Source organism: Neofelis nebulosa, chromosome 8 (assembly GCF_028018385.1).
Source record: "Neofelis nebulosa isolate mNeoNeb1 chromosome 8, mNeoNeb1.pri, whole genome shotgun sequence".
Taxonomy (NCBI): domain Eukaryota; kingdom Metazoa; phylum Chordata; class Mammalia; order Carnivora; family Felidae; genus Neofelis; species Neofelis nebulosa.
In genome coordinates, this window is record NC_080789.1 from 61,013,672 (window position 1) to 61,037,820 (window position 24,149).

Genomic DNA, 24,149 nt, shown 5'->3' on the forward strand with positions numbered 1-24,149 from the left:
ATACTTCACCTTCATTTGAGTAAAGACAATGATTGCCATGTAATTTATTTTAAGGAAAATATATTCCAAATTTGCTGCTGGCTCTCTAAGGATGATGTTAGGATTTATTTTCTATCTTGAGTCAGTAACAAATATTATATAATGTGTATAATTATATAATGTGTATAATTGGTAGATAACCTTATGATATAAGGTCACCCTAAGGGTGACATGTGAGTCATTCAATTGTGTAAGAACTGAGTGAGTGAAACACTTAGTTAATGGTTTCTCTGACTTAGATCAATTATTCTTACAAATCCTCCCTTTCACAAGACAACTGTAATGAAACTGAACCAGAAATAAAGACAATTCATTTTTTTGTTATATATGGCCTAGTGAGAGTTAATTCATCACATTGATAATTATTGAATTTTGATGCCTTCTTGTGCTATGAAATTCCCTATGTATAAATAATTTCAGTCCTAGCTCACCATGAAATCCGGGGGAAATAGCTATAGAGAACTAAACTGCCATATATTAGTCCAGTGAAAAAGACACTTATGGAAAATACAAAGAAAGTGTAGTTTCTAAAGGTGAGTGGTTCTATGGTCACAGAACACTTCCTAAGCACATTTTAAAACAAATAGCATTAAGCCAAATGAAATAAATAGCTTTCTGTGCAAATGAAGAAAATAACTCTATGGTGAACTTCATGTGGTTTATAAGTGATTTGTAACACACAAGACAAAGAGTGAAGCATGAGACTTAAAGGGAAATTCATGGAAATCATACAGATTTCCTGACATATATGTCACGCCAAGGAAGCTGACCTTTATTCTGTAGACGGGGGTAAGCACTGGGGATTTTTAGAAAGACAGTATTGTATTCAAAGTGTCATTATATGAAAATCATACTGGTAGCTTTGAGGAAGATAAATACTCATAGGGAGAAGACGGTAATCCCAGAAAGTGTGTGGTCATCCAAGAGGTTATGGTGGCTCTAATGGAGGGAGTCTTATTAGGGACAGTGAAGAAAGAGATGACCTTTAGAATGGAAGGTAAAGTAAGCTGAATACTGATTGCTGGTTGATCGCATGAGAATGACCTAGAAGTGAATAATGACTCTAATGGTTGAGCATCTGTGCTGGAGAAATGCTACCTCATAATGAGGAAGGAAATATAAGGGTAAGAATAGTTCATTGGTAAGAATTAAGAAAATAAGCTCAGGTGTCAGACAGAGCTTTCAAATTCTGTTTTTGCCCCTGTAGCTTCGGGTAAGTTACATAGTATCTCCGCATTGTTATTTCTTCCTGAAAAATGGGGTGTATAAGAGAATCTCCACCATAGAGTCACTTGAATGATTGAATTATGTAAATTTCATATGTTTGTTAAATCCAAATCAGATTTGTCCTTTCCTCCTGCTCTCAACACTATTCATATTACGTCTGAGAGAGGAAGACACTAACTTTCTCTGCCCCTCTGCCTTCCCTCTTTGCCATGATGTGTCTCCAACTCTCCAAGCATATCTGTTTTCATTTCCATAGACAGAGCTTGAGAAACACTTCCTACATTGTTATTTCAGTCTTTACCTTTCTCTCTGCAGAAAACTAAGGGAAAAAATTGTAAAATGATCAAAAAGGCAACAGAAGCCCCAATTATTTTTTTTTCTATTTAGTGCTATTTTTTTAATGTACATTTTAACTAGCCAATATACAGTGTAATATTGGTTTCAGGAGTAGAAGTCAGTAACTGATCATCACAAGTGCCCTCCTTAATACCCATCACTCATCTAGCTCATTCCCCAATTAAATGCAAAATAGTTATCTAAGCATCAAATGCTGTATCTATTCATCTCTCTACCCATGTCTTTCTCTAAGAATCCTCTCTTATATTTTAACAAATGTCATCTCTTCAACCACATTTTTAAAAATGCAGATCACTAGGGAAAATACAGGACTCACTGTGTCTTGTGTCTCCTGAGAGGAAGCAGAAACATGTTTAGGTTGAAAGAGGCACAGTTTACTAACCCTCCCTATGAATAAGATGCAGATACCCTTAAGTAACACTCTGGAATAAACCTGAAATGAGAGAGGATCCTAACTTTTTAAATCTTCATCCAATGATATTAGTAATCCTTTATCAAACTGAGAAAAAAAAAGACCCTAACAATAGAGCTGACTGCCATGGGAGAACAATGTTCCTCTATATTCACCATATGCCGCACCCCCACAACCACCATCGGACACACATGCACATATATACAAACATTTGCATAGTTTCTCAGTCTCTCTCTCTCTCTCTCTCTCTCCCTCTCTCTCTCTCTCTCTCACACACACACACACACACACACACGCTCATACCAGGATATCTTTGATCAGAACACCCAGAAAGATCACCGGATGTATCACTGAACCTATAACAATATATGTCTAATGTCATGCAGCTGACTCAGGAAAGAATCCTCAGGCTGATGTAGAAGCTAACAGACCTCACCATGGCAAGATATGCACAATAATTTTTCAATTCTGACCTATTCCCTTTTCCTGACGTCAAGTAATTTCTGTGTTGCTATAGGAATTGCATTCAGGTATATTCTATTCTCACTCCTGTTAGGAAATTGCTCTTACCCTTTTACTTTTGATTCAAGAAGGATACATGTGCTGTACAGTGTAAATTCTTAAAGGAGGGATATATTGAATAATAAGGACAATATTAGCTCTCATGTTAATATAATGAATCAAAATAGATTCAGAAATGCATAAATATATATGTATATGTAATTCTTTGAATATGATATGCATTATAGGACCACTTGTAAACAAATCAGTGTTGTAGTTGGAGTCATATACAAAACCATTTTAATAATATATAGCTAATATTTTAATTTTGAGATATATGATTTTTTATTAAGTTTTTATTTTAATTCCAGTAGAGTTTATAACATACAGTGTTCTATTAGTTTCAGTTGTACAATATAGTGATTCAGCACTTCCATACATCGTTATCAGTGCTCATCATAATAAGTGTACTCTTAATCCCTTTCACCTATTTCACCCACCCTCTTGTCTAAAACATAATGCACAAAAGGAACTTCTTCAAACTCATCTGACGACTTCCCATTAAAGTATCATTACAGATGACTGCACTGTCAATAACTAGTAAAGTTTTCTTAATTTAAATGATAGTGTTAATGGTAGTGAATCCTCACTCCACACCTGCTATGCTAACAATTACAGTAAAAGGTTTGTGCCTACTTTATCATTGAGATTTTTTTATATCATAAATATTTTCTATGCCTTCAGTAGTTTCCTGTTTTTAGGCCAAAATTAAAACTTCAATCCGGAAACAAAAAAGAGAGAGAGAGACACCTCTGAGTCATTGCTCTAAAATGCAACTCCTTCAACCTAAAAAAGATCTGCCCAATTCTTTCTTCAATCACTTTATTGAGAAATAGTTGGTGTGAAATCAACTGTATTCATTCAGAGTATACAATTCTGACTTTGGGCAGTTTTATACATCATGAAACCCTCTCCAGACCAAGATACCGGACTGTTATTTTAAAGTTTTTAAAAATTTATTTAAGTAATCTCTACAGTCAACATGGGGTTTGAAGTGATGACCCTAAGATCAAGAATTGCCTACTCCTCCTACTGGACCATCCAGGAACTCCAAGATACAGAAGTTTTCTGTCACCTCAGAAAGATTTATCATGCCCCTATTTAAATCATGTCTCCTTCCAATCCCATTCCCAGATAACCAGTGACCTGATTTTTTTTTTTTTTTTTGCACATCCATCTATTTATCTACTTATTTAATCTGCATATGATATTCATTCTCTCCTGGCAGGCTTCTTTAACTGAGTAAAATGAATTTGAATTTATCCATTTTGTCACGTGTATAAGTAACTCATTCTTTTCATTGTTCAGTAGCATTCCATTTTCTGTTGTACACAAACACCAAATTTTGTTTATGCACTCTTCAATTGATGGGCTTTTTAAAAAAAAATTTATTGTTTAATTTGCATCCAAGTTAGTTAGCATATGGTGCAACAATGATTTCAGGAGTAGATTCCTTAATGCCCCTTGCCCATTTAGCCCCTCCCCCCTCCCACAACTGATGGGCAATTGAGGTGCTATCACCTTTTAGATATTGTGAATAACAGCAATATGAACATTCACATGACATGTATTTGAACCAGGGCCTACTCTGTCTCTCCCCTCTCCCAGCCCAGCATGATAGGAAGCACACAGGCAAGTACAGACTCCTCTTCCCCTAGGTCCCAGTCAAGGGCTACCCTATCACTTTGAGAGTGGCAGGCTGAAAACATTTCTTACCCCTTCCAGCTCCATGCTGCAGAAGCTCTACTCAAGGCAAGAGTAACTAAAATGTCTAGAGATCTCTACCTCTACTCAGGAACCATTCATAATATAGAAGGTCTACCCCAAGCATGATAGGCCAAGAATTATAAGGCTCCAACTTCAATTGCATTGGTTCAAAGGATAGAGGTTTTTCGCCAGGAGAGATAAGCTTAGAAGACCATAGGCTACTGACCTCAGCAGAAATCTCATAAAACCAGGGTGTCTCTCTGAGAGAAATGGGCCACTGCTTCTTTTCCAGTTCGAGAACAGTTGAACAGGCTTTACCTGGAATGAAAGGCAGGCAGTAATAACAGAGGCTCCAAACTCTCCTCAGGTGAACTGACTTTATTTGGAACAAAGTGTGGGATAATTCTAGCATAAGTGACTTTCAAACACAATGCACATTTGGTGATAAGAAATTGAGAGGAGGCTGATAGCTCCATGAGAGAAAAAAACAAACTGCAGACCAACTAGATGTTTACTAGAGAGAACCAGGTAAGGAGACAGCTAAGAAGGCCCTTCTGGGATTAGAGCAAACCTCAAAGACTGGCCTTAAAGATCATCCTTGCAGAGGGGGCCAAAACAATTGGATGAGACAATAGAGAAATAGATGTCACACAATTTTTTTTTAAAACAATAGAACAAGAAAATTTGTGGAGTCTCTATGCTCAGTGGGAAACCTACAGTGGCACATCACTCAAGAAAACGATCAGGGGAGGACACAGCCAAAGCTTACCCAATAAATCCACTGTCATCCAAGAGTACACACAAGCCTAAGCTTGTGCCTCTGGAAAGGGACACGAAGCATTTCTCAGAGCAAACAGATTGAATGATACAGGTAAAAAACTAAACAAGCCAAAACACAAAAAAATACAAAAGTTATTTCAAACACATATTCGGGAGCTTAAAGGTACAATGACTGAAAAATGTTAAATAGTGGGAATCATGCAGTATGTACCCTTTTCAGATTGGCTTCTTTCACTGAATCACATGCATTTACAGCCGCCTCATGTCCTTTCACAACTTGAGAGTTAGCTCATTTTTTTAATTTTTTTACTTTATTTTACTTTTGAGAGAGAGAGAGAATGAGCGGGGGAGGGGCAGAGGGAGAGAGAGAGAGAGAGAGAGAGAGAGAGAGAGAGAGAGAGAGAATCTTAAGCTGACTCTCCACCCTGCACAGAGCCTGACATGGGGCTCACCCCCAGGACCCTGGGATCATGATCTGAATTGAAATCAAGAGACTGATGCTTAACCGAGTGAGCCACCCAGGTACCCCTTAGCTTATTTCTTTTTAGGGTTGAATGTTATTCCATCACGGTCCATTATTCATTCACCTGCCAAAGGATATTTTGGTTATTTCCATGTTTTTGCAATTGTGAATAAAGCTGCTAGACACATTCATGTGCAGGATCTTTTGTGGACGTGAGAGTTTTCAACTTGTTTGGGTAAATATCAAGGAGCACAACTACTGGATTGTATAGTAAGAGGATTTTTAGTTTTGCATGAAATCGAAAAACTGTCTTCCAAAGTGGCTATACCATTTTGCATTCACCATAGTAATGATTGAGGATTACTGTTCCTCCATATCCTTGCCAGCATTTGGTAGAGTCTGTGGTTTCTATTGTGGCCATTCTAATAGGGGTGTAGTAGTAATAGTATACTGTTCTTTCTTTTTGTTTCTTTTTTATTTAAGACTTTACATTTTAGAGAAGTTTAAGGTACAGAGATATTTACCTGATATCCCTTGCCCCCACAGATACATACCTTCCTCCATTGCCAACATTCCTCACCAGATTGGTATGTGATGAACCTATGGTGACACCTATCATCATCCAAAATCCAGTTTACCTAAGGTTTCACCCTAGGTATCGTATATTTTATGGGTTTGGACAAATATAAATGACATGTATCCATAATGATGGAGCCATACAATCTTTTGCCCTAAAAATCTTTTCTACCCCGCTGTTCATCTCTTCCTCCACCCACGGCCCTAGCAACCACTTATCTTTTTCCTCACGCTATAGTTCTGGCTTTTCCAGAATGCCATATTTGGACTCATACATAGGTATTCTTTTCAGAGTGGCTTCTTTCACTCAGTAATAAGTATTTAAGATTCCTCCTGGTCTTTTCACAGCTTGATAATTCAATGTGGGGTGTTTTTTTTGCACTAAATAATATTTTATTGCCTGAATATACCATGGTTTATTTATCCAGTCACTTGCTGAAAGAAATCTTGGTTGTTTCCAAATTTTGGCAATTATAAATAAAGCTGCTGTAAATTTCCATGTGCTATTTTGGTATGGACATACCTTTTCAGCTCTTTTGGATAAATACCAAGCAGCATACTTGGTAGATCATAGATCAGTAAGAATGTGTTTAGTTTTGTGAGAAACTGCCAAACTGTCTACCAAAGTGGCTGTACTATTTTGCATTACCCACTAGTGATGCTTAAGTGTTCCTGTCATTCCACATGCAATGATTTGATGTTGTCGGTATTCTGCATTTTGGTTATTCTGATAGGTGCATAGTGGTATCCCATTGTTGTTTTACATTACATTCCCTCATTGTATATGGTATGGAACATGTTTTCATATGTTTATCTGCCACCTGCATATCTTCCTTGAGGGGTGTCTGTTAAAGTCATTGTCTAGTTTTTAATAGGGTTGTTTGTTTTCTTATACTTGAGTATTAAGTGCTCCTTGCATTTTTGCATAACCTTTGTTAAATATATCTTTTCTACATATTTTCCCTGAGACTATGTCTTTTCTTTTTAATTGCTAAAAATGTCTTTTGCAGAGCATAATTTTATAATTTTAGTGAAGTTCAATTTATCAGTTATGCTTTTCATGGATCATGCCCCGGTATTGTATCTAAAAAGGCATCACCAAACACAAAGTCATCCAGATTTCTCCTAAATTATCTTCTAAGGGTTTTGTAATTTTGTGTTTTACACTTAAATTTATGGCTCCATTGAGTTAATTTTTGTGAATGCTGTAAAGTCTTTGTCTATGCTCACCGTTTTGCATGTGGCTGTCCAGGTGTTCTAGTACTCTTTATTGAACATCCTGTCTTTCCTCCATTGTATCCTCTTTGCTTTCCTCCTTTGGCAAAGGTCAGTTGAGTCTATCGATGTGGCTTTATTTCTAGTTTCTCTGTTCTATTCAGTTATCTATTTGTTTATTCTTTCATCAATACCACACTATCTGGATTAGTGTAGATGTGTAGTTGTGTATAATTGAAGTTGTGTAGTATCATCAGTCCTCCAATTCTGTTCTTCTCCTTCAATATTGTGTTGGCTATTCTGGCTTGTTACCTTTTCATATAACTTCATTTTTAATGTATAGTTTGTCAAAAAAAAAAAAAAAACAAAAAAAAAGAGAAAAGAAAAATAAATAAATAAATATATAAATATATAGTTTGTCAATAACAAAAAAGTTACTTGCTAGAGTTTTTATTGGTATTGCATTGAATATGTAGAGCAAGTTGAGAAGAAATTACATCTTGTCAATATTGCCTTCCTCTCTACGAACATTCAGTGGTTCTCCATTTATATAGGTCTTCTTTGATTTCTCCCAGTAGAATTTTATACTTTTCTTCCTAGAGATCTTATACATATTTTGTGAAATTTATACCTAAGTATTTTGTTAGCAAAAGTGACAATATGAATAGCATTGTGTTTTTTATTTTAAATTCTACTTGCTCATTGCTAGTATATAGAAAGCAATGAACTTTTGTATAGTAACCATGTATCCTGAAACACTCCTATATTTCCTACTAGTTTTAGGAGGGTATTTGGGAAATTCTTTCAGATTTTCTACATAGAGAAATGTCACCTGTGAACAAAGATTGATGTATTCTTCATTTCTGCATAATGCTTTATAGTAATTTGCTAGGGCTGCCATAACAACATACCAAAGACTTGGTTCCCTAACCACCAAATATTTTTCTCCCAGTTTTGCAGACTGGAAGTACAGAATCAGGGTGCCATAAGTAAATATTCTAAGGCTCCTGTCCTTGACTTGCAGGCATCTGCCCTCTTGTTCCCTCTTCATATGGTCACCTCTGAGTCCATATGCACCTCTATGTCTCTATGTGTGTCCTAATATTTTCTTATAAACACACCAGCCAAACTATATTAGTACCCAGCTGTAACAGCCTTATTTAGATTACTTCTTTGAAGGCTGTATCTCTGAATATAGTCACATACCAAGGTACTGGAGGTTAGGGCTTCAACATATGAGTTTAGGAAGACATCATTCAGTCCATAATACTTTTACGTCCTTTTTGTCTATTACGTTACCTAAGACATCCAAAAGGGTGCTGAAGAGATGTGGTGAGGAGGGACATCTTTGCCTTATTCCTATGTGACTGGGAAAGCTTCTACTTCATCACCATTAAATATAATGGTTTTTATAGATGTTCTTTTTCAAGTTAAGGAAATGCTCCCTTATTCCTACTTTGCTAAGAGTTCCTTTACTTTTTATCCATTGGCACCATCACCAGAAACATCATACAAGACCAAAAATTATGAGACACACCTCCTTGGTGTACTCTTCTCATACTAAGCAGTTACTTTGTTTTGTGTACTTAACCCACAATTTTTTCCAAATAAACTTTTTTTTTCAATTACATTGGTATACTTCAAGCCCACATCAATAACATGAACTGATATAGTAGTGTACTGCCTCCAAACTTAGCCCTTTAAATAGATCTTCAATACAGTCTAAAGACTTTCCCTAATTGTCAGGACACCCTCTCAAGCACCCTACTTTGTAATCTGTATGTTTATCTTCGGCATAAAATTCTGTGGATTTGGATTGGTTTTGCATGCAGGATGTGATTCTCACACTGGACTATAAGCTCCCTAAAGAATAAGATTATTTAGACCTGAGCCTACACAAGACATATTACACACCCAATAAATTAATCAAATAAGTGAATATTCACAGGTATAGATGAGTAAATTTTGGACAACACACAATGTTAATGGCTAACTTGCTCTATACCTTTATTAAATATTCTTCACAATAATTAACCCAGGGAAACAATGTATGAAAACCCAAACTGAGTCACTGGTTGCTCAAAAATGTTTGTAGTTCTCTCTCTACCATTTTGGTTCTTTACATTAGGATTTAGCAATTAGCAATGTCTCAGAACACGCTACACTGCCTGTTAATTTGATATAAAATTTCCCAAATTAATCTTTATAGCTAAGATTATTTGTTATTATTTATTATTATATGTATTTTATTATTACTTCCTCCTAATATAATACATTTCAGATACTTGATTCAAAATGAAAATTCAATAACTATATAACATGCTAAAACAAAGTAGTTATATAATTAGAAAACATAATATTTTAAAAAATAAGTTGGAGGGGAATTCACTTCTGAATGTTCCCTCTCTGTAAAGAGAGCTTTCTTACTATTCTACCTTTCTAATCTTATATTCTAATAAATTTTTACCTGCTGCTCAAAAAAAAAAAAAAGTTGGACATTCTTGTCAATGTTGGAGATTATGTTATAAAGCAAGGAGAAAGCCCAAAACAAACAGCTCACAAAACTGTTTATACACTATATTAACATATAAAAGTCGTGCTCTGCAGCAAGCCATTAAGTAAATACGAATCAATACTGTGAAATAGAATGTTATTTGAGATAATGGGAAGGGAAATCTTGAAAAATGCTTCTCTGATATCCAGGACATCTCCAATATCAGGATGAACAATGTCCCAGGTATCTCACCAGGAAAAGGTTCTGCTAATATATTTATGATGTTTAATAGAATGAATGTTATTAATGGTCAAAAGGAGTATGAAAGAAATACAAAACCCATGTATCCATGGAGAAAAAGAGATAATAATCAAAGAATAGGATTTTTCTTTAGAAGTTTTTTTAGAGCTTCTTTGACATCTTTGTTTCTCAGGGAGTAAATCAAAGGATTCAGCATGGGAGTGACTAGGGTGTAACATAACGAGGCCACTTTACTCAGCTCAGGAAATCTGTCAGGGATGACATACATAAAAATCACAGCACCATACAGCACACTCACGACTCCCAGGTGAGAGCTGCAAGTGGAAAACGCTTTCTTACGTCCCTCAGTGGATCTTATCTTTAAAACCGTGGACACAATATACATATAGGACACAATAATGACAATTATGGTAGGCAAAATAATAATGCTGCATAAGAAAAAAGAAACCACCTTAAGAAAGTAGAGATCAGAACAAGAAATCCTTTGAAGTGGACGGTAATCACAATAAAAGTGGTCGATGGCTCGGGAAGCACAAAAGGACAAAGTAAATGTCACACTGGTCAAAAGAATTGAGCTAAAGCTGCCACATAAATAGGAACCAGCCACCAACTGCATGCAGAGACGTGCTGTCATCTGGACAGAGTAGAGGAGTGGGTTGCAGATGGCAATGAAGCGGTCATAGGCCATGGCTGCCAGGAGAAATGCCTCCGCCACGATGAAGAGGGCAAAGAGAAAGAGCTGTGTCACACAGCCTGCAAAAGAGATGGACTTGCTCTCAGACCAGAAGTTGATCATGGCCTTGGGTGCAATAACAGACGAATAGAAGAGATCAATGAAAGACAGGTTGCCTAGGAAGAAATACATCGGTGTGTTCAGCCGGGGATCGGTCATAATAATGGTCATCATCCCAACATTACCCAGAAGGATCATGGCATACACAAGCAGAAAGAGCAGGAAGAGGAGAATGTGGAGCTCAGAGCGGACCCTGAAGCCTACAAGGATGAAGTCAGTCACTTCCGAGTGATTGTCTGTTCCCCTCTCACTCATGGCAGCAACCTGCTGAAAGGCACAAGGAAAATAAATGAAATCTGGGCTTTGTTTCTAGTGACACAAATACTTTCTTAAGTGTAAAATAAATTAGTTATATCTTAATTAAATATTGCATACAAAGCCATGTTAATGTCATGAAGAAGTAGGAGTTTGAATTAGGTAATACTAGGTCCATGAGACTGTTATTCTGTTAAGCAGTGAGAGAAGTTAAGGGGTTATTTTATTTTAGATCACTATTTTGCTGAGCATTCACCAAGAAAGTAACAATATATTGTCTAATGTTAGTCACATTTTGAATTTCTATTCCTAATATATTTATCATTAAATAGTTGTCTTTACCTAAAGAATATAACCTAAAATACAAGGAATACATATGACCTGTATGATAGTGCTATAGCCATCACTTGCCTGTCAGTGTCTGAATCATTAAAAGACAGTAACAAATATAGTTAGAAATATTTTTACCTTCTTTTACCTCCATCTATTTGATTTCCATTATTACTGTGCCATCTCTAAAAATGGAATAAAAAGTGATAAGTTATTGGTATGTTAAAATTAATAACATCGAAACAATCCCTAAACCTAGATATCATTTTCTAAAGCTCTTTCCAAACCTATGTTCATTTTTTCAGTTCAAGGATATCCCTCCCAAATAAATGCATTTTTATTGCTTTATTACATATATTTTCTTTCCCTTGCTAGTTGTGTGATTTAATATATTACATATTAACTTAACTATTTTCTTTGAAGCAGAGAAATAAGCTGATAACCATTCCAGTCCTTACATGACAATGAATAGCTTTTTATCAAAGCTGCATCAATTCAAGGGCTTTCACTCTTTAGTCAGAGAAAACAGACATAAGTAATATATATATATATATATATATATATATATATATATATATATAATATAGACATATATATAGAGACATATATATATAAATATAGACTTAAGTCATAAATACAGACTTAACAGAAGAACAGACTTCTGTTCTGATCTCCTTAAGGAAGGAGAGTTCCTTTCTTGTATTCTATTATGCCTTATATATCTTAATATAAGGATAATAGGATAACCATGGATATTTGAGGACCATAGCAACCTTGGATCTCCAGAGTCCATGATCACTTGGTAGAATATCAACAGTACTTACTTTCTTCTTATCTGCAGGAGTTTTCCACATTGAGGTTCTGTTCATCCTCTGTGACGGATTCCATTGGGACAGGAGCAATCATAAAGTCAATTACAGAGACAGAAGTGCAGGCTCAAGGGCTGTTGTCCATGAGGACTGCAGTAACCTCAGACATAAGCAAATTATCTAATAATAGTCCAAATATAAGGAGCTGTCCTTCTCTGGTTGTGTGTTTCCTTTGGGAAACTTCTCTATATTTTATTTTCTTTGTTGATAAGAAAAACTTTCTGGTAATTATCATAGCATACATATTGGTAAGCATAAGGAAACAGATTTAAACGTTTGTGCTATATATATATATATATATATATATATATATATATATATGTTTAAGATGAATGAATATATTAAATTGTCATAAATTACATTTACCATGCTTTAAAAAAAGGTAGAAGTTAACTCCAAATTATGATTTGCCTGTACTTCCTGATGTCGATGTATTTCATGATATGACAAATGTACTCTAAGTCACAAAGCCAGATAAAGTTTCACTAATTCTAAGCTTTCTTATGTGTAAATAGTAAATAGTTAGAAAATATAATGGAAGAAATGATAGTTTTAAAAATATTTTAAAAATTCTTAGTAAGAAATTGTATAAAAGATCATGATCTGTATTTAAAAATCCTCAATAATTATGTGTGACTAAAGACTACAGTAAAACAAGAGACATAATACTCTATATAATGAAACTAATATTATACGAATGCCATTTTCCCCTGAATATTTCCATAACCTAATTACAGTTCTATTTTTAGAAAAATCTTTTTTTATTTAAAAATTATTTCTAGAATTATTCTGGACTTTTTTTAGTGTGTAGATAGCAAATCGTATGGGACAAGAGCTTTTCCTTATTATAATACAGTATTAGTAGAAGTTTGGTAAGTGTAAGAAGAGCAAACAGTTTAAGTATTTTGAACAGGAAATGATTAATTAAGGTGAATTGAGGCCTGTGAAATTTGGAAAGGCTGGAGGAATTTCTGGGTGACACTCTTATAAGGACTCTTAGAGCAATATAGAAAAATTCACAGAGATAGGCCACCATTGGTGATTCAATTTAAAAATAAAGAACCTTAACTGTGGTCTATGGATCAGATACATGGAAGCAAAAAGATGTCACTGTTTCCTAATCCATCAAAACAGCTTCTCTAGGACGTTGGGGACTCAACAATGCTTCAGAAAATAACCCACATGTATTCACAAGCTTCCAAAGGTGACACTTCCTTGATAGAAAATGTCAAAAGGACCAGAAAGTTGATCCCCACCTCACTTCACCCTTTCCAATTCTGAGTTTGTGGGGATCTCATTGGTAGAACAAATTTTGTGCCAAGAACCGTAGTAGCAGGAGACATTTGAACTTTCCAACATCTCCAATTAGAAAGCACATGGAATAGGACTTGGCTATCCAGTCTATACAATGTACCAGAATCCAATTCCTTAAACTGCCCACAATGGCATTAGCAATAAAAATATGCTAGGGCTCAAAATACGTAAGAACACTTACTGTCATGTGCCATAGTTGGGCATAAAGAAACCCTCCATGGATTCAACGGTTGAAATCATTCAGTGTGTATTTTTTGATGAAGGTCAGCTTAATATAGAAGTCAATAACCAATTAGATAATTAGCTAAGAAGAGTTTATTGCCATGGACATTAAAGATACTTCCTAAAACTCAACGGATCAAAAAGAAATCAAATTAAATTTTGGCTAACTTTGAACTAAATAGTACAGTTTGTTATGTCTAATCTTCTGCAATACAGAAGAAGAAGTACTTAGAGGGATATATACAAAGCACTATAGGTAAATACTATAAACAAGAAAAACAGGAACAACTAGACTAATCTTCTATTTTAATATAGTGAAAGAAAAAACAACAAGTCAAAACAGAAAAAATGAAAGTAAATAATACGGATAAAAATTCATGAAATAGACAAATATGACTCTTTGTGGGGATAAAAGATGAAATAAACAAACAAAAAAAGACCGAAAACAACAAAGACTAGAAAGGACCAGAGAACACCACCAGAAACTCTACAGGTAACACAAGGGCAATAAATTCATATCTTTCAGAACTCACTCTAAATGTCAATGGACTAAACGCTCCAATCAAAAGCTATATTCATATTTGTCTTGCTGGATAAACAGTTTTTGGCTACATATTTTTCTGATTCAGTACATTGAATACATCCTGCCACTCCTTTCTGGCCAGCCAGGTTTCTGTGGATAGGTCTGCTGTGAACCTGATCTGTCTTCTCTTTAGGTTAAGGACTTTTTTCCCCTGGCTGCTTTCATGATTCTTTCCTTGTCTGTGTGTTTTGTGAATTTAACTATGAGATGCTTTATTGATGGTCAGTTTTTGTTGAATCTAATGGGAGTTCTCTGTGCTTCCTGGATTTTGATGCCTGTGTCTTTAGCCAGGTTAGGAAAGTTTTCCACTGTTTGTTCTCCATATTTATGAGTCTCTTCTGTTTTGTCCCCCACCCTGTTTTCCACTGTGATTTGCTCAAATAAACCTTCTACCCCTTTTTCTCTCTCTTCATCTTTTGGGAGCCCAATGATGCAGATGTTATTCCTTCTGAATGAGTCACTGAGTTCTCTAATTCTTATATCATTTGCCTTAGTTTCCTTCATTTTCTTCTGCTTCAGTATTCGCCACAATTTGTACTCTATATCACTGATTCACAGCTCTGCTTCATCCATCCTTGCTGCCCTGGCACCCATTTGAGATTGCATCTCTGGTATAACATTTTTAATTTTGTCCTGACTAGATTCTACATCTTTTATTTCCACAGAAAGGGATGCTATGCTTTCTTCAACCCCAGCTAGTATTTATATTATTGTGATTCTAAATTCTGGTTCAGGCATCTTCTTGTATCTGTGTTGGTCAAGTCCCTGGCTGTCATTGCTTCCTGTCCTTTCTTTTGGGTGAATTCCTTTGTTCCATCATTTTGGAGGAAGAAAAAGAATTAATAAAATAAATAATAAAAATAAAAAACAACACAAAAATAAATAAATAATGGATGCTAGATACTAGGTGTTTTTTGGTCTGGTTGTTGAAAGAAACTTGATAGAATAGAAGAAAAGGGGGAAAAAATGGAAAAATGAAAATGATGAAAATTTAAATAAATAATAAAATAGGACAAAATGAAATGATGAAAGTCAAATAAAATGGAAAAATGTTTCAAAAAAAGTAAAAAATAGAGTGGAGAAAAATGAAAGGTAAATATGTTTTATAAAAATGGAAAATAGAATTTTTTTTCTCTTTCTGTATTCAAGAATAAGAAAAGAAAAGAAAAAGAAAAAATTGAATAGATGGACCAGAAAACAAAATGGAATACCACTGAAATTACATCACTCCCCCTAGAAGTCAAATTCTGAAGCACTTTATAATCCATAAACTAGGCGTTCAGTGAGACTTGTGGTGTTTCTCTAGAGCACTGTTTACACCCTTGGATGGGGCTTGGTGTAACGGCTCCATTCTTCACTAGAGGGTGCTGCTTAGCCCACTAGGGTGGATCACTGTGGCACTGGTACATGTGTATGCACATACACAGAAAAGGTGAAAATCTCATCATACAACTACCTAGTCTCTGGTTTCAGAACTCTGTGCTCTCACCAACTGGCAATCAAGCACCCCTCCTTTGTCTCCCACCTCTATCCACTCTCTGCTTCTACCCTGTCAGGGACCAAGTCATCACCTTCCAGGCAGCACCTTCCTCCCAAGTTTATCTCAGATGGGGCTGCATTTCCAAACCCCTCACTTCTGAGGGCCCTGCATCTTCAACCCACTCAGACCCTCTTGGGGAGGGTCTCACCAAGCAATGACTAGTGCTGGGCCACCCCCAGGAATGCTCATGGAACCACACCATTGCAGATGCCCAGAGACTGAGACCAGTGCCAGCCCCCCCCCCCCTCTGAAAACTTTGTGGGATTGTGTAGCAGCAGCATTTCAGGGCTTATGGTACATCACATCAACATCTGGTGCCAGGCTTCACCACCTCATAACATCCTTGGTCTGTTGGGTGGGTCCTTGGCCTTTGGGGAGGCCACACAGCCTCTACCAAATGCTTTCACATCATGGGAGCCACTTCTCCCTGTGTGTCACAAGGACCCCTTGGACCTCACTGTTTGCTGCTGGAGACTCACTTTCCCACCAGAGCTCTACCAGGTTATCGAGCTGCAGAGTTTCAGACTCTGTGCTCCCCTGTTCATAAGAGTCTTAATGGTATCCAAATCCTCTCCTTTTACCTTTCTTTCTTTCTTTCTTTCTTTCTTTCTTTCTTTCTTGTTAATTCTTTTATGTGTTTTCCACTCTTTCTCTTTTTCTCCAGTTGCTTTCAGGGGGAGTGCCTTTCCTGTACTCTCCCCTCTCTCTCCATCCTCTCTCTGCAAGCAAAAACAGCTCCCTACCCTTCATGGCTTCTCTCTTCCCCAGTTCACCTCTCCCCACCATATACCTGGCAAGTTCTGTGGTTCAGGTTGTGCAGATCGTTGAGGTAACCTTCAGATCAGTTTTCTAGGTGTGCAAGATGGTTTGGTGTTGATGCTATTCCACCATCTTGCCCCTTCTCAAGATTTTATTCTTTAAATAATCTCTACATCCAACATGGGGCTCAAACTGACAAGATCAAGATCAAGAGTCATATGCTGTACTGACTGAACCAGCCAGATGCCCCAAATATCATTTTAATATAATCAATTTCAGGACACAAAATGTATTCTTTTTCTGCAAGATTCAAAACAGTTTAATTGATGTATCTTAACACTGAGCAGATATACCTTATGTTTTAGTTTTACACAATGTGAATTTATACATACTAAAAGTTAGCATCTGTCAAGTAAAGGCAGAAGCCAAAAAAAATGCACATCTTATGACAACAAAGAGGACACATGATGGAAAGTAGGAATTATTACCACCCAGCAATTATGCAGGTAAAAGATTTTAGTAAGTTCATTAACATATTAAATTAATTGGCAAACCCTCAGAAAACATCATTTCTTTTTAAAACTCTTAAACCTCTGAAACATAGAAAATGAATAAGACAATACAGGCATAGACAGGCTGTCTGGAGAGTTAAATATTTTTTAAAAATGATCTTAGGTGACAGCACATCTAAAGCTTTTATGGAAAATAATAACTTTAAACAGGAAAAGCAAACAAATCCTGAATAACACCCAGAGTTGTATTAGAACCAAAAATAAAAGAAAAATTAATAATAAACTTTGCCTCCCAAAACTTACCCTGAACGTTGGGCTATTCCCTTTTCTCACCCTTCAAGAAAAGAATAATCTGTGCAGGGAAGTGCAAAGTTATTTTAGAAATAACTAAGAACATGTACTAAAATGCAAATGGCTATACAATAGAAAGCTTATGAAATATATATACATATACAAAATTTATTTTATGTTAAATAAGTAAAAATGTGAATCTTAATTAGTATCCCAAAAATCTTTTTTTCACCAAGAGAAGAATATCTTTCACTGAAATTTTCCCTATTTCTTCCAATCATATTTAAAAACAAAAACCATGGTCTATAAAGGCAAATTTAAAAAATTCATTTTTATAATCATATTTTTTCAATTGATACAAAAAATGGTCTTTTCTACTGACATGAAGAAAACAGGAAACTTAGCAACTTGAACACTGTGAGCTGTAAACTTCAGAAACTGTCTTGGAAGCAATGACATATGACTCATTTATGCCTTAGCTTTCCTTTATTAGCATATCTACATACTATATTTATCTGTCCATTGCCTCTTTCACAGCAGGCTCTCCCTCCCACATCCATGTCCAAAAAAAAAAAGGCTCTGGCAGGTAACTGTAAAAAATGTGTCCAAGCCTGGTTCCTGCACTCAATGATCTCCTCAGCTCCAATATATCACTAACAAGAATGTCTGTCTTGGAACAACAGTTATGAGTCTAACTACATAGTGGGTAAGTGGATTTGACTTTAGTTTCCTGATTTCCGGCTTGGTCCGATATATAGGTTAATGTAAAGACTTCTACCATACATAGTCTCTAAGTAGAGACTTTTCCTACCTGATTGCTCATTGTTGAGACTCTCTGCGAGCAGTCATCTATTTCTTACCACTGTACTTTCATGGAATGAGTTACATTGTTTTTTCAAACAGACTTAACACAATACTATCATGAAGTGAAAATTAACTGATTTTATTTGATTACAAATTATTTATTAGATCAATTTGTAAAGAAATGAAGCTATACAAGTTTGCCCTTGTAAGACTATACCAAGTAAGCAGAAATGCAAAAGTGAAACACAGGAATGTGGAAAAACATCATGCAAATGTTAACTAAACAAATATATATTATATGTGTGGTAAGTATAATAGAAGCTAAGTAGGAAGACAGCAGAGAGAAGGAGGGAAATAAGAGGATAAAACCTTTATTGACAAAAACCTCTCCAAAGAAGTTGATTCTAACATTCACATTGTTGGTAAGATAAAATCCCTATAAATCTTTCCAAAACAAATATTAAATGCTTTAAATTGAAATATTATTTAGCAGTATTATAAAATAATGAACTTTTCATTCCAAATGTAATTTTGGTGAGAAATGTATCAGATATATATGTTGGTGGTCATGTTTTTAGAGGCTTTCAAAATGAATTTATGCCTGTATTTAATGTTCACACTGTAATAATTTTTCCAAGTGTTCAACATCGCTCATCATCAGGGAAATACAAATCAAAACCACAATGAGACACCACCTCACACCTGTCTGAATGACTAACATTAACAACTCAGGCAACAACAGATGTTGGCAACAATGCAGAGAAGAACACTTTTGCACTACTGGTGGGAATGAAAACTGGTGCAGCCAATCTGGAACCCAGTATGGAGGTTCCTCAAAAATGAAAATAGAACTACCCTATGACCCAGCAATTGCACTACTAGGTGTTTATCCGAGGGATACAGGTATGCTGTTTTGAAAGGGCACATGCACCCCAATGTTTATAGTAGCACTATCAACAATAGCCAAAGTGTGGAAAGAGCCCACATGTCCATTGATGAATGAATGGATAAAGAAGATATGGTATATATATACAATGGAGTATTACTTGGCAATCAAAAAGAATGAAATCTTGCCATTTGCAACTACGTGGATGGAACTGGAGGGTATTACGCTAAGTGAAATTAGTCGGAAAAAGACAAAAATCATCTGGCCTCACTCATATGAGGACTCAAACAGACAAAACAGATGAACATAAGGGAAGGGAAACAAAGATAATATAAAAACAGGGAGGGGACAAAACAGAAAAGACTCATAAATATAGAGAACAAACGGAGGGTTACTGGAGGGGTTATGGGAGGAGGGATGGGGTAAATGGGTAAAGGGCAGTATGGAATCTACTCCTGAAATCATTGTGGCACTATATGCTAATTAATTTGGATATAAATTTTAAAAAATTAAATATAAATTTAAATAATTAATTAATTAATTAATTAATTAAAATAACTAAAAACTATTTACATCCATCCACTTCCCAGGCTAACACAGCAAACACCAGACTAAAACAGAAACTCCCAGTTTTCTGCCCCCAAAAATATAGATCTCAAAAGACACATCAACTATACTGACTTTTCACACCACCAAAATTACACTATGGTTTTGTTTTGTTTCCTGGGGGTTTTGGGTCAGGTTTAGGGTTTTAAATTGCGAACAGTAAATTTCAGCCGCATGCTTTTATAAATTTGACAAGTCAAAATAAATAATATCTTCATGACTCCAAACATTTCCTGATGTACTTTTGTAGTCAATCCCTACTCCTCACCCACAGCCCTTGAAAAACCCACATTGTCCTATGGTTTTGTTTATTTTGTATTGTCACAGAACAAGAATCATATAGTTGGTAGCTTTTGAGTGTCCCTTTTTTCACCTTGAATGAACTTTTAAGATTCATCCATGTACTTGTATATATCATTGGCTTATTCCTTGTTTGCTGGAGTAGTAGGTCATTGCACAGATATACAGACTCACCAGTTGATGGAAATTATAAAACTTCAGGTTTCATATTTAGGAAGAAGTTGTTTTGAGTTGTCTTTTGTACTTCGTGAAATATGTAAGCTTCAGACTTTTGCTTAGAGAAGCCCATTTTTCTAGGACCAATTGTAGAAAACTAATGTGTTGTCATTGAATTCCCTTGGCACCTATTTCAAAAGTGGATTGAACAGGGGCATCTAGGTGACTCACTTAAGTGTCCAACTCCTGACCTGGGCTCAGGTCGTGAGTTTGTGAGTTCGAGCCCCACATCGGGCTCTGCACAGATAACGCAGAGCCTGCTTGGGATTCTCTCTACCTCTCTCTCTGCTCCTCCTCTGCTGACATTCTCTCTTTCCCTCTCTCAAAATAAACAAACAAACGTAAAAAACACAGAATCAAAAGTTATTTGAACATAGATAGACAGATAGGCTTATTTACACATATATATCAATATATATGTTTATTTTTGGACAGGTTATTTTGTCCCTTGATATATTTATTTTTCATTTAACCAATACAATATTCATTTAATTAATATATTTCATAGCAGGTGTTTAATAATTTTACTGTAGAAAAATTCACAAAAAATGACTAGATGTGTAAATACCTTAAATTCATTATTTTTTAAATACTAAAAGATATTTATATTTGTAGTGTCAATAGACATTTCAGTGAGAGCTTACTATTCTTTATATATTGCTATATTTTATTTATTTTTGTTTAAGGGTTTTGGAGTGAAATTTATGAGATAGACACACCTATAATTTGTATTTTAATTTCTAAATTATAACTATGAGAGACTCATAAATACAGCTAGGAAATATTGTCTTTATGATCGTTCCTGGGTTTGTAACAATGGTCTCGTTTCTTTCTTAAATGTTTAGTAGTAAACACTAGTGGAGCCAATTACAAGAGAATCATTTTTCATGGGAAAATTGTTAATAAAAATGCAATTGTTTTAGTAGACATTTAAAAATGTATGTTTCTCCTTCATACATCACCCTGATCTCTTCAATTTTTTTTACTTTAACAAATCCTTAATTTTTGGTAAAAATATTGTTTATTATGCAGTTGAACCCTTGACCAGGAGTCGGGAACACAGAACTCTTATGTAGCCGAAAATCTGCATATAACTCATGACTCCCTAAAAATGAAACTGCTAATAGCTTACTGACAACCAGAGACTTACTAATAACCTAAACAGTTGGTTAACATACATTTTGTGTGTTATATGTATTATATGCTGTTTTCTTACAATTAAGTAAGCTAGAGAAAAGAAAATGTTATTAAGAAAATCATAAGGAAGGGACAGTACATCTACAGCACTGTACTGTATTTGTTGAAAAAAAAAATGTGCATGGAAGTGGACCCATGCAGCTCAAGTCCATGTTATTCAAGGGTCAACTGTATATATTTTTTAATATCAGGAGTATCTGTCTGTAGTGCTATCCCGTTTTCTTTCCTGATACTTGTGACTTAATGTTGCTGTTTTTCCACTGTTATATTGGTTAGGGTTTTACACATCTCACTAGTCTTTCTGAGAATCAATGTTAAGCCATGTGACAGCCTCACACCTGTCAGAATGGCTAAATGTGGGTGAGGATGCAGTTCTCCATGAAGGGACCTTCATGCACTGTTGGTGGGAATGCAAACTGGTGCGGCCTCTATGGAAAAGAGTATGGAGTTCCCTCAAAGAGTTAAAAATAGAACTACACTCTGATCTGGCAGTCACACTACTGGGTATTTACTCAAAAATACAAAAACATTAATTCAAAGACACACACCCTATGTGTATTGCAGCATTATTTACAACAGCCAAACTATGGAAGTGGCCCAAGTGTCCATCGATAGATGAATGGATTAACAAGATGTGGTCTAAATATACAATGGAATATTATGCAGCCATAAAAAAGAATGAGATCTTGCCATTTGCAATGACATCAACGGAGCTAGAGAGGATAATGGAGATAGCAAGATGACTCAGTCAGAGAAAGACAGATACCATATGATTTCACGTATATGTGAAATTAAGGAAACAAAAATAAATAGCAAAGGAAAAAGGAAAGAGCTCTCTCCCTGGCATCTCACCGCTGCGTCGGTGCAGGGAAAACTGTGCATGAAAGGCAGAGATACAACTTACAGCACTGCCTCGTGGCCTCTGTGACTGAATCAGATGTTGAATCACTGCGGAAATACCCCAGCCCATTCTAGAGTCCAGGAAACTGAAGCTCGTAGAAGTTGAGTTATCTGTTCGAGCTCCCCCAGCTGGTGAGTGGGGAGCTGCTTTTGAAACTTGGACCTCTGAGGACTTGAGGGAAGATGGCGGCGTAGGAGGACGCTGGGCTCACCGCGCATCCTGCTGATCACTTAGATTCCACCTACACCTGCCTAAAGAACCCAGAAAACCGCCAGAAGATTAGCAGAACGGAGTCTCCGGAGCCAAGCGCAGACGAGAGGCCCATGGAAGAGGGTAGGAAGGGCGGCGAGGCGGTGCGCGCCCCACGGACTGGCGGGAGGGAGCCGGGGTGGAGGGGCAGCCCGCCGGCCAAGCAGAGCCCCGAGTCTGGCTGGCAAAAGCGGAGGGGCCGGACGGACTGTGTTCCGACAGCAAGCGCGACTTAGCGTCTGGAAGGTCATAAGTTAACAGCTCTGCTCAGAAAGCGGGAAGGCTGGAGGACAAAGGGAGGGAGAGCTGCTGAGCCCCCGGATGGCAGAGCTCAGCTTGGCGGGGAACAAAGGCGCTCGCCAGCGCCATCTCCCCCGCCCATCCCCCGGCCAGAATCCCAAAGGGAACCAGTTCCTGCCAGGGAACTTGCTCGCTCCGCGCAAACACCCAACTCTGTGCTTCTGCGGAGCCAAACCTCCGGCAGCGGATCTGACTCCCTCCCGCTGCCACAGGGCCCCTCCTGAAGTGGATCACCTAAGGAGAAGCGAGCTAAGCCTGCCCCTCCTGCCCCCGTGCACCTTGCCTACCCACCCCAGCTAATACGCCAGACCCCCAGCACCACAAGCCTGGCAGTGTGCAAGTAGCCCAGACGGGCCACGCCACCCCACAGTGAATCCCGTCCCTAGGAGAGGGGAAGAGAAGGCACACACCAGTCTGACTGTGGCTCCAGCGGTGGGCTGGGGGCAGACATCAGGTCGGACTGCGGCCCCGCCCACCAACTCCAGTTATACACTACAGCATGGGGGAAGTGCCCTGCGGGTCCTCACCACTCCAGGGACTATCCAAAATGACCAAACGGAAGAATTCCCCTCAGAAGAATCTCCAGGAAATAACAACAGCTAATGAACTGATCAAAAAGGATTTAAATAATATAACAGAAAGTGAATTTAGAATAATAGTCATAAAATTAATCGCTGGGCTTGAAAACAGTATACAGGACAGCAGAGAATCTCTTGCCACAGAGATCAAGGGACTAAGGAACAGTCACGAGGAGCTGAAAAACGCTTTAAACGAAATGCAAAACAAAATGGAAACCACGACAGCTCGGATTGAAGAGGCAGAGGAGAGAATAGGTGAACTAGAAGATAAAGTTATGGAGAAAGAGGAAGCTGAAAGAAAGAGAGATAAAAAAATCCAGGAGTATGAGGGGAAAATTAGAGAACTAAGTGATACACTAAAAAGAAATAATATACGCATAATTGGTATCCCAGAGGAGGAAGAGAGAGGGAAAGGTGCTGAAGGGGTACTTGAAGAAATTATAGTTGAGAACTTCCCTGAACTGGGGAAGGAAACAGGCATTGAAATCCAAGAGGCACAGAGAACTCCCTTCAGACGTAACTTGAATCGATCTTCTGCACGACATATCATAG

General features: G+C 36.9%; 1 protein-coding gene across 1 annotated transcript; it reads right to left on the bottom strand.

Moving 5' to 3' along the window:
* Nucleotides 1–10,201: 10,201 nt before the first annotated feature.
* Nucleotides 10,202–11,155, bottom strand: LOC131484009 (olfactory receptor 9K2-like). The gene has a single exon (XM_058682304.1). The coding sequence runs from the start codon at nucleotides 11,138–11,140 to the stop codon at nucleotides 10,202–10,204; it is 939 nt and encodes a 312-aa protein (XP_058538287.1). The 5' UTR covers nucleotides 11,141–11,155.
* Nucleotides 11,156–24,149: the final 12,994 nt, after the last annotated feature.